General features: G+C 27.0%; 1 protein-coding gene across 2 annotated transcripts in view; it reads left to right on the forward strand.

Annotated features, from left to right (window-relative positions):
• LOC129965812 (xylosyltransferase oxt-like) overlaps positions 1-12556 on the forward strand; it is a 37551-nt gene that overhangs the window by 11672 nt on the left and 13323 nt on the right. For both annotated transcript variants that reach the window (XM_056080017.1, XM_056080018.1), the window contains 7 exons: positions 3537-3617; positions 6464-6680; positions 8264-8440; positions 8903-9005; positions 9716-9918; positions 10589-10723; positions 10850-11038. In XM_056080017.1, coding sequence (XP_055935992.1) covers positions 3537-3617; positions 6464-6680; positions 8264-8440; positions 8903-9005; positions 9716-9918; positions 10589-10723; positions 10850-11038 — 1105 coding nt within the window. The remainder of the gene's footprint in view (positions 1-3536; positions 3618-6463; positions 6681-8263; positions 8441-8902; positions 9006-9715; positions 9919-10588; positions 10724-10849; positions 11039-12556) is intronic.

Here is a 12556-nt window from a genome sequence, read left to right on the forward strand (position 1 = left end):
ATTGAATTAAATACTACAGCATTAAATAAATTGTAAATAAGATAACTGCTGTATTGTTATTTAGCACATTAAACAAAATACTCTCTATTTTTCAATCACATTTCTAATTAAATAAATTTCTCAAGCATTACTGAAGCTGTAATAAATTTAATTCTTATAAAGCTTGAACACATCATTTTGAATTTTATTTTGTTATTCTTCTAACTCATCAATTTTGATAAAATGTGAAGATTCATATATCATGCATAAAGATCCTAATTGTTTACATTTCCTTTTTAAAAATATTCCCATTTCTTTGAGCATAACACAGATAACAAACATCTGCTGTTTTGTAGATTAAAATATCTTTGAATGTTTTAGTGTTAATATATTGTGCTCACAGAAATCGAATATAATTTTAATTCCTAACATGGTTTGAACTGTTTTTAATATAATTACTAGTGACGCTTTCCTATTCTATTGTCAATTCTTATAACTGATAGTGATTTTTTTTTTTTTTTTTTTTTTTTGCTGAGAATTTCAATTACTCATTGCAGTGTAGTATTTTTGAAAACCATGCTCAATTTTAAAGACAATAAATACTTGAATTATAACATTTTTTTTTTTTTTTTTTGCAGAAAAATTTACTAATACATAGGCAATTACCAGATTTAAGACAATTTAAAAAAAGTAAGATTAGATATGGTTTACTTAGAATTCGATACATAAGATTACATTGCTATAATATTATGCTGAAAAGTAGTTAGCAAAAATCTTTTAAAAAAACTTGAAACAATATATCTGATATTCTAAATGATCAGCTTTCGTTATTAAATACAAGTTTTACTAGCAGCTGATTTATATTATCTTTCAGAAATGCTTCAAATTAAATCTAGAATTCCTGACTTTTTTATGCAGCTACTTTATTTTATTTCAATACAAATATTTCTGGAATAATTTAAGTGTCTAGTAACTCCTCAGTGGATTGAAATGAAGGTATAAAGATTTTAATATTTCTCTTCTGATATAGAAAAATTACTAAATATTATTTTTGATAGATTTTAAGAATCTCCTTCAATATTTTAAAATTAGAATTATAACTTTTAATGAAGATTAATTATCAATTATTAAATCAATCGATTTCATAAATTATGAAAAATAATGGTGAAACCGATACCTTACTTAAAAATCGAAACCAAAATGTGTTTTTAGCAGGAATATATCCAGTTCAAGTATTAAAATTTAAAGCTGAAAAAAATTGTAGGTCATTTTAATACTGTGTTAGACTAATACATTAGTGACTGGGAAGTATATATGCCCAAGGCTTCAGTAGGGGGGAGCATAAATACAAAACAAAGTTTTTTGTCACTTTTCAATGTAAAATACAATAAAAGAGTGGAATACCCCCCCCCCTAGGTTCAATTTAGTTTCTCCGCATCAATTGTGATGAATGGGTGCAAAGAAGTAACAATTTGTCTAGGGTGCCGATTAACTTCATAATACCATTCCATCAGAAATGAAACTTCAAGTAATTCTTCTTGTTCAAATTATTAGTAAATTCCTTCAAGTAAATTCTTGGTTCAAATATATAGGCAAATAGATGGGCCCAACTATAATCATATATTATTATAAAGAAACAGGGGAAAAGACAAAAGTTTACAATGAGTATTTCCCACAAATGAAATTATGCAAACTCATTCCATACATCTTAGGAATGTTACTTAAAAAAATGCCTCCAAAGCAGGGTTCACAAGACTTACTAGCACCAACAATGATTATAGCAACTGCTGGACGAAATCTCCTGACCCTGAAATCTCCTGAAGGGGTGCGACACAAAATGAAGGGATTATATGAGGAAATTAGGGTTCAGCTGAAAAGTTCAAGTGGGGGAAAGAAATTCAAACTTGTTGCTGGTACAGCAGTTGTACTGAGCCATAAGTAAAGGTACAAAAATCTGGTACAACAGTTACCAGACAGTTACAGTCTGGTTACAGACCGTAAGCTAGAGGTTAAGACATAAAGCAATATTTTTGTAGCTTTTTTACATCCTGGATTCCTTTTTAAAACTAGATGGTAATTTTTAAGTACATAATTGATATTCGTTGTTGTACAATAAAACGATTCCCAGCACCACTTCATTATTTGGATCAAATGATAAAGGATATTGCAATTACATCAATAATATGTAAAGTATTAATCTTTTTTTGTATGCCATTATGCAAAAATGGAATGTTTGTTAATTTTTATACAAACATTGACTGTAAAACAGCTCATTAGAAGCTAAAATGAGTGATGTTATTGAATTTTAAAAAAGTGTGAAACAAATACGAAGAGAAAGCATCAATTTCAGGTGAACTCAAAGGAGGTAGGCTAAATGGAGGAGAGATCATTCCTGAAGACAAATATATTTTTAAAAGTAATTTTGTGGCATATTTTGAAATGCTTTTCTTTGTTGTTGTTGCATTTGTTTACTTGGGCATATTGTCACTTAACAAGCAATGCCACCTATATCAGTTTTTAGAAGCATCTAAGAGGAAAAAGAATTAAATTTTTTGCAATCAGCAATGAATATTTGTGACTTTTTTTCCATATTAGACATGAACATGCAATCTTATATTCATACCAGATGTGGGGGGGGGGGGATTCAAAATTCTTCATTATTGGCTATAGGAAATTTAGAACCCACCCCCTCCTTCCTATTGATAAATTTAGGAAAATGATATAAGTGGTATTACTTTAAATAACTATTTTGGTTTAATTGTAAAGATGAGAATTTTTTAGAAAAATGATGAATATTTCTACGAATTTTGTATAATATAATGATATTCTCTAATGAAAATAAGTTTGTCTTTTCGTAAATCATCTAGTATTATGATGAAACTAGGCTATCATGCTTCACTAATCTAGGAGCATTATTATTACTGCAAAACGTATGAAAGACCATTCATAAAATTGTTTTACCTGCAAAATCATACTAGAATTTAAATTCGCATTTTTAATGCTTATTTGTTTTAAAATTTACAAAACCATTTTTCGGTAACTCAATCGAAATTGAGAAATGTAATTGATCAATTTCTGTATCTTTTCCCCAAAAAATTCAGGTAAGTCACTATTTTTCTTTTCATTTCAACTGCAATGACTTTTTGCACAAAATTTAAAATGAAGTTAATTCAAAGTCATTATGTGTTCATAAGAACAGGGCTTTCATTTAAGAATTTAATTTGTATAAATAAAATATTTTGTAAAAATTAATTTGAAAAAATTTAATGACTATATGATGCATTAATATATTTAGAAATTTTAGATGTTCATCCTATAATGGTTACTAGGATTTTCTTCAGTTTGATATGAAGTTTGAAGGTTTTTACTAAAATGACTGATTCTTATATTTTTAGTTTTAAAAATATCTTCTTTCGGTTCAACCTAGTTATCTTATCATTAAAAATTTATTAATATTTATTATGTACAAACAATTTTATTTTAGAAATAGGCTGCTGTAACAAAACTACAAATATGCATTTTAGTTATGTAAATCAAATGTATTAATTTAATTACAGGTCATTATCATCCTTAGAAAGATTTCTGAATGCAAATAATGGCAAGAATTTTGTTAAATCTCATGGTCAAGATACTCAAAGGTAGAGTTACATGAACTTTAATCTGTGCTTATAAATACATTTTTAAAAAATATCTCTATCTATACATATTGTGTTTATTCTTTCTGCGATATTTTCTTCATTACATAATTTAATATCATTAAATTTGGAAGTGTTTTTTTAACCATCTTATGTTAAAAAGTTTTCTCTCTCTTTTTCAAATAAATTAAAGATACAATGGTTTTATATGTACTATAAAGCAAAGAGAGTAATAGCAATTATTTTAATTTAATTTGCCATTCTATGCCATCAGGAACAAAGCTAAAATTTCAATTTTATGTTACAGAATCTTTTAAGTGAAAGACTCTGTAATATAAAATTGAAATTTCATTTAAGTGCTTTGGAACATAATAAAATATTACTTATCACTATATATATATAAGATATTTTAAACTAATTATTTGTACATTTTCCAGATACATCTGTATGAAACATTACTACTACTCTGAAAGCTCTGTAAATTTATTTAAAATTATTTCTTATTTCTGAACATCTGTGGCAGCTCATCAGTTCAGAAATGAAAATGTTTTACAAGATAATGTAATTAAGGTATCATTTTTAAAAAACAGCTTGTAATTATGGAAAAATATTTTAGAAAATTGCTACTATCTTTTTTTTTAATGGAAGGGTTCCAATGAAAAAAGTTGAATGCATATTAAAGCAATTGAATTTCAGAGCAGGTAAGAGTATGAAAGCCAAACCCGAATCAATTGACACTAAAGAGAGAAAAAAAAAATCAAATCAAATCAAGAAAACAAAGGTAAATGTTGTTTGAGAGAGAAAAAAAAATAAAATCTTGAGGGAGAGTTATAATAGTTGACCTTGCATCAAATCTGGTTGCAGCTGGAACCATGTATCAAATCTTAGATGAGCAGCTCTGATAGACAAACACTTCTGATAAGAACTATAATATTTTTTAGTGGTAGGAAGTTGGAGGGTTGGAATAATTGTCATAATACATAGGATATATTAACAGATTTCTGTTTTCAGGGCAACACTCTCCACTTTTATTTATGACTTTCTGAGTAAATATTTTGTAAAAAATTGTTTAGACTCCCTTCTGATATTGTGTTTCAACAAAAACATTAAATATAATCATCAAATTATTATGCTTAATAAAAGAACTGATAATAAGTGTGTGAGTGTTCTCTTTCTCTCTCTCTATATATATACACCACTCATAAAAATGATTAATTCCATAAAGCAGAAAGTGGCAAAAAGTGATAATACATTTTGTTTTTTAAAATTCCGTTTAAAATATAAATTCAAATGGAAAGTATAGAATATAGCAGTGTGACTTTTATTTAATGAATTTTAAAAAGAATATCTTTGGAATTATAGTTATCTTAAAATTCTTTACATGACTGAGGGTGTTAATTGATATGACAACTGATAAAGCACTAACATCAAATTCAGTCTTCAGATCATTTTTTGTGTGTGTGTGTGTGTGCTCTTATATATAAAGCATAAAAAGGAAAAATATTCTAATTATCAAAAAATTTGAACTCGCAATTTTGGGGAGTCAAAATTTCAAATCTCCAAGACTGTAAAAGATTCATTTTTAAAATTATGCCTGTACAATTCAAAAGCTCTCAAATCTAAGTATTTTTTATAATTTTTGTTTATCTTTTCTATATAAAAAGGCAACTTTTTCACACTATTACAAATTAAAAATCAAAAGTTGATTATTTCATAAAAAAAACTAAAATGTATCAAAAATTTCAGTTTTCTGAAACTTTAACTTCCTTGTGGCACCTCAAGACCTACTCCAATATTTTTTTATATACATAATTTGTTTTATCTACACCAAAAGGCAACTTTTCCACACTATTACAAATTAAAAATCTAAAATTGATTTTTTTTTGTTCCACCCTACTGTGTATATCTGAAATCTGTGTATAGCTACTGATCATTTTGATCACATTGAAAAAATTATTTTTCACATTATCTTTATGAAATGTACCGTGAATGTTTAAAAGTAGAAGTATATCCAATGCTTTAACACTGAAATACAAAAAGAAAGAAGAAGAGAAAAAAAGAAAAGAAAAAAAGATCAAAAAGTGGAGTTGATTGATTTGGTTCTTGAATACTAGTTAAGAGGCTTGTGGGTGTGTGTTACCATGAAAAACTTCTATTTTATATTATTATAGTTATATTATTAAAAAAATTTGTGATCTAAGTAATCCAGAATTTTCAAATTTCAGAAATTTATAACTTTTGCATATTTTGTTTTAGAACAAATTTTTCATTTAAAGGTTAATTATATGAATGACATTATATAAGAGGGAATATTAATATTCTTGAATATTGATAACCTAAATGCAGTGCAAAATGTTTATAATTTTTTTACTATCAATGAACAAAAATGTCTTTTAAAATTTTTAAATCAGAAAATTTCTCTCAATATCCTATTGTGGGGTAGTTTGTAGATTAGTTAATAATTTAATCATATTGTTTACAATCCATGAGCCAAAATCTTTCTACTATCAATATTTCATTTGTTAATGTGCATCTTTCAAGTTCATATATGATACTTGAAAACATTTCTTTTCAAAATGCTCCATTAATTATACTGAACTTTCCAATTAACAAAAAAGGCATTTTGAAATAAAATATATTTTACTTTATGTGGGTTTTTCTTCATAATTACATTGTTTTTAAAAAATATGTGCATATAAATACATCATATTATGCAAATTATTTAAAATTATATTTAATCTTTACTTATAATGAATTTCCAAATTTTGGAAATGAGACCAAAATCATCTCTATATTATCAAATAGAATAAAATATTTTTTTTTATTCCATATATATTTTGTTGTTATAGGTTTATTGCTAAACAAGGCCTTGACAAGACCTTTTATGAATGTGATATGCACATGTGGCGCCTGGGAGATCGGACATTGCCATGGGGAATTCGTGTTGATGGAGGGAGTGATTGGATTGCCTTACATCGCAACTTTTGCATGTATTTGATACAGCAAAACAACACTCTTCTTCAAGGCCTTATGACAGTCTTCCGCTATACATTGTTGCCTGCTGAAGTAAACATTATTCTGTTTCACTTTATATAATTCTAATATATTATTCAGGATTCCCTGGCTTTAAGAAGGCCCTTAATATCGAAATCCTTAAGATTTTTAAAAAGGCCTGATGCTTTGTTTGAAGATCTTAAAAACTGTTTTTCTATTCTGAAGCCTTAATTATATATATCAATTCTTTTCTAACTAAAATAATAATACCAAATTCTTTAACATTTCTGAGATGTGTTCCATCAAAAACATCACTAAATTTTTTGTATGGATATTTAGAAAAGGCGGAAGAGGGTGAGGAATCAGCAAATTGCGGAAAATAATACAGGCACTTTTAATGCTTTTTTTATGGGCAAGATAGGATATAGAATATGCTGAAATTATATTGAATATGAATAGAAAAGTTTTTTTTTTGTTGTTGTTGTAATAAAAGAATTGGAACTGAATTTTTGAAAGAATAATCCTCCCCCCCCCTCACAAAATGATACTGATTATTTGAAATATTAATGAAACTCAAATTTGTTTTGAAATCAAAAGAATATTTGTAACAGAGGCAAGACAAATATATTTGACTTACCTTGAGGAGAAAAATGCAACACCAACAAAGCAAATGCTTTTTTGGTGATTTAAATGAACTAAGAAAATAAGAAAATATACTTACAAAATGTAGTTGAAGAATTGGAATAATTTTCTGAAAAATTAGCAGAGGAAGTCAATTTGAAAAATAATATAAAATATATCAATCGATCAGTTTTCACAGCAAAAGAAGAAGAAAAAATCAAAATTAAATATTATTGCAATTAAAGACAATGTTTCAATAATTAAAATAACATTATTTCCTTTTTAATGATGTTTTTGTTCCTTGTGAATTCTGTATGTTCCAATATAAAAAACTGAAAAAAAGTTGCAATTTTTGTACTCTTTATGTTGTTATGAAGAGTATAATTATGATAAAAATATAAATAATGTCCATTCTTTTGAAATGTTGTTCATAATCAAAAATATTTCAAAATATTTTTTTAATTTTTTTAAAATTTAATTAGTTGTAAAGGAGAATTCAAAATGTTATTGTAATCTAAATAGGAATTTCATACTCAACTATCTTTTTTGAAAAAAAAATTAAGTTGATTACTAATAGTACATCAAATCATTACACTCCAAATTGTCTTAAAAATAGTGAGAGTGACCTTTAAAAAACAATCTTAAAAAGGCCATAACTTTTTATACTGGAAAAGTATGGGATCTTGTTATTTATGAATGGATATTAGTAATAGATATTTCAGACAAAATGAAAGTAATTTATGTTTTATATGAAAGAGCAACAAATTCTTTTCATTAGAATTAAAAAAAAAAAAAAAAAAAAAAAAATCCTTCTCCCCTTTCCCCTTATTTGAAACTTTATAAATTTTACAAAGTTTCAGTTTGCTTGTTATTTTGGTATAAAAACAGTATAAAAATTTGAAAAAACTTTTGCAATCAATAAATTTTAAAATGCAATTTTTTATAAATTAATTAATTTTTTTAACTTTTTTATACAGCGTAAAGAAACAATAATGAAAAATATAAAATATTTAACTGCATATTACTTTTTCCAGTCATTCTTTCACACTGTCCTCCAGAATAGTGAATTTTGTGAAACAGTGATTGATAACAATCTACATGTTACTAACTGGAAGCGAAAGCAAGGCTGCAAGTGTCAATACAAACATATTGTGGATTGGTGTGGCTGCTCACCTAATGTTTTTAAACCTGAAGATTGGCCTCGATTGCAGGTGAATTATATATTGGGCCCAGTTTATTTTATATATCTTAGAAATTGGTCCTTTTAATATGATATTTTAATAGTTCTGAGATATATGAAAATGTGTTTGAATAATTAAATAATGATAAATAATATTAATTGTGATTTTGATTCATTTCCTACAAATGAATTTAAATAAATACAATATTTTGATTTGATCAAGATTAGCTTCTGTGTGTTTTCCCTTCAAATATATATTATTTAATATAATGTATACTTGTAGCACCGCATAAATGTTTTAATTTGGAAATGTAAACCAATTATTGAAAATAAACATATTTTCTCATTGAAAAAAGAAATTTGTGGAATTTGATTGAAAAATAAGAAATTTCTTTTCCCTTTTCTTTAATTATCCTATAATCTGATTTATATCTTTGATGTATAGTTTGCACTTTAAGTTTAACATGTGAAGAAAAATTCTTTTTTCCCCCAGGCCACTGAAGACCGTCCATATTATTTTGCACGGAAATTTGAACCTATTATTAATCAACAAATTATAGAACAGGTTGAAACATGGATCTATGGACCTAGGAAAGGTGATTTTTGTTTTTTAATTTTATACTGAAATAGCAAAATTACTGAAAATGTGACAGAAATGTTTTTTTTTAAATTTTGTTTAATGTTTGTTATTACCAGTTTTAGCATATTGTTTAATAAATTAAAATATCACATATGTATTTTTGCATTTGGGGTTAAATTTTCCCATCCATTACTTCAGAAATCCCTTGTAATGAATTTTTAACTCTTAAAAAAATCGGTTATAATAGTCTTGCCAGATTTATATGCTGCTTCAGACCTTTTTGAGATTAAAAATTGAGGTATATGCAAATTTTAACACAAGCATTTTTATCTAAATTATTGATTTATGTGTCTATAGTTATCTAATAAATATTCACATATTTGTAGTGGAAATTATGTGAATCCAGGGATAATGAATTATTGTTTGTTTAAAGATAATGTTTCTCATTTGACCTGCTAGCAATATAAATGTATCTTACTATATAATAAGGAAAGACTTTTTCATTTCTACTGTGATGCTAAAAAATCGAGTTAAGTTTTTCTTTATTTATTTCATGTTCCAATAAAATTCGTTTCTTCTTATGTTTGTTATAATCATTGGAAAGAATGTTACACAAAACCCCTTTTTCTCTTTCTCCACTTTTGATATATGTATATATTTAATAGGTAACTGCATTAATTTTTTATATTAAGTTTAATATCAGACACTTTTTTACTGTTATGACAGGTATAACCAATTTGGATAGTTATTGGCAGAATGATTATCATTTCCTGGATAAATCACCTCCCACTGAAGATTCACGTATCAGCATTTATGAGAGTTTTTCCCGCTTGGGATTAAAACAATTACAAACTATTAATAAAGCTTGTAAAGTCAAGTTCCTTTCAGTTATTGAAGCAACCTTGTTTAATATGAATGATGTTTTCAAAGTAAGAAATTTTTCTAATAAATTTATTTGGAAGTTTTGCTAATAATTTCTGGGAAATTCTAAAGTATTTATTTATAATTCAAATTCAAATAGTAACTTATTTCTTTCTTATATTTCTTAGTTAAGATCTTCAACATAATTTTATTTGCTTGCTAGATTAATAATGAAAAATAGTGATGGAGTAAAATTTAAATATTTTTAAATGATAAAAATGGGGGGGGGGAGAATGTAGAGTTTTATGTTGCATTGTTAAAATCTGGCTTTTTATATATATATTTTATTTTATGTAAAACATTTCACCGAATAATTTACTTGTTTTTATGCAGGATTATTAAATGATGTATTTATTCATAGAATATTTCTCAAAAATTGATCAACCAATAAATAAAGTCAGAGAGCAAAAATAAAATTTTAAAATGTAACAAAAAATAGAGAGCAGTAGAAGCAAATTAGTATAACTGGATAAAGATATGTTTATGAATAAATAAATAGGAATATTCTACATTTTTTTTTTATTCCAAGACATTTTTACACTTAATAATTTAAATGAATATGGTTGAGTTACTTATGTTATTACATGTGTAATTTTTTGTAAAAATTATTTTTGTTTGTAATTTCAGAAAAGTTTTAAATATATCTTTAATGCTGTGTAGTGAATTTCATTTTGGTAGGGATTACTTATCTTGTATAAAGTTCAACTCACTGATGGAAATGAACCTGTGATACTTGAAACGCAAGTGCGGCCGATTCAGCATTATATTGTTTACAAAGGCATTGGACCAACTGGACGTTTAAAGTTTTTGCAAGTAATTGAAATTCCTTGTATTAATTAAAAACAAACTGCAAACAATTTTTATATTAATATTAAAAATAATTTTACTGCACAAAAAATTTATGCTATTATTCGGACTTTTTTTTTTATGTGTGAATAGGTTGGATCAGATTATGACTTAAAAGAACAAGTATTTAGAAATTTTGGAAGAATCTTGGGTCCTTTCTCAGATATTGGTCTGATCCACAGATGGGGTACAGGAGCCCAATTTTCTGCTACTTTTGTATGGGTTGATCCCACAAATTCTGTAGCTGGATCATATGAAGTAAAGATAGAAGCTGGCAATCAGGTGATAATTTTTTAATATTAATCTCATATCTGCAGTTTTACATGAAATTGGATTGAAGCAAATTTCAAGCACATATAAACCCTTTTTAATACAGAGAATCTGATTGTTATTAATATAAAAATAATGCCCTCTCTACTGAAGCAAATTTCTGACTAGATAGCTACCTAGAACTGCTGAGCTGGAGAGCCATAGGCAAATTGATTGAGGGAATGTTATCAGCCTCAGCCAAATAACTTAATTTAAAAAAAATACAAATAGCTTGAATTATGAAATATACAAACAGCATTTTGTCAATTGGCCAATAATGTGTATTAGCATTATTGGTCATACTGTACTATACTGTCATTACATTATTTTTTGAAAGTCATTATAAATAAATAAAACATAAAAATGTTGTTAAAAATTTGCAAATGTAAAGTAGCCTATTCATTAAAAGATGGGACTCTTAATGTATACTGCCTGTGACCATATAACTCTAAATATGCTTTCTGCCTGCTTCCATACTTTTTCTTTTATTAAAATTCTTGTTTTCAGTTTCAAAAAGTAATAAAGTATCCTAGAAGTGAATTTTATTTTGAATCGATTGAATTGATTTCTCCTCCCTCCTTATTTACACTTCCTTCTGCAAACCAAATGCTACTGCAGTTATTTTCCTTATCTGCTAAAAACTTAAAGAATAATTACCTTTTAATTGTTGTTTATATAAATAATAGGAACAGCTTATTATTCTGACTTATAGGAAGTGCTTTTTATATCCATAATTTTATGAATGATAAAAAAAATCACTATGTACAAGCTTTTAGCTAGTTTGTATGAAATTATTGAAAGTTACATATCCTTCCTTCAAATTTCCTTTGTAAGGACAAGAATATCTAAGGAAAAAAAAGGGGGAGTAGTACTTTTCAAATAGAAATTACAAGAATGAATGTGGATCATTCATTCTTGCATTTACCTCTGTAATTTATATATTTATAACAACTACAGGGGTGTTTGTGCTCCGGGGAAACCCCGGAATTCCGGGGATTTTGAACTTCGCTACCCGGAAATTCCGGGGATCGTCGTTCAAAAGGAAGTAGGAATAATAATGAATTATTTATTTTGATCTGGGTAATTTTGTTTGCTTTAAAAGCAGAAAACGCAAGGTCAGTGTGTGTGGTGAAAACTTTTTCTTTCTTTCTCCAAAGGCAGTGATAATGCGTGAAAAGGGGGAAAAAAACTTTTTTGTTCTTTCCTTATTGCGAGTTATGACTCATTCCCCCGGTTCTCGGACATTCTCTTCTGGATTCTTTTCGGCAAGTGGGCGCGGCAGAAAAAAAAGGGAAAGACTTCGTTCGACCAGATGTGCGATAACGTGACTCTGGGTTCAAAGGTCTTATCTCTCCTGGCGTGGCGCCAATAAGTAGAGAAGGGGGATTTTTCGCCGTATTAGCTATTTGTCATTGATCGCTTCGCAACTTTTTTTTCTCCGCTGTGTAAAATTTTCGTTTCATTTATTGATGCACATGTAAATTTTTCGTT

This window comes from Argiope bruennichi, chromosome 4 (genome assembly GCF_947563725.1).
Source record: "Argiope bruennichi chromosome 4, qqArgBrue1.1, whole genome shotgun sequence".
Lineage (NCBI taxonomy): Eukaryota > Metazoa > Arthropoda > Arachnida > Araneae > Araneidae > Argiope > Argiope bruennichi.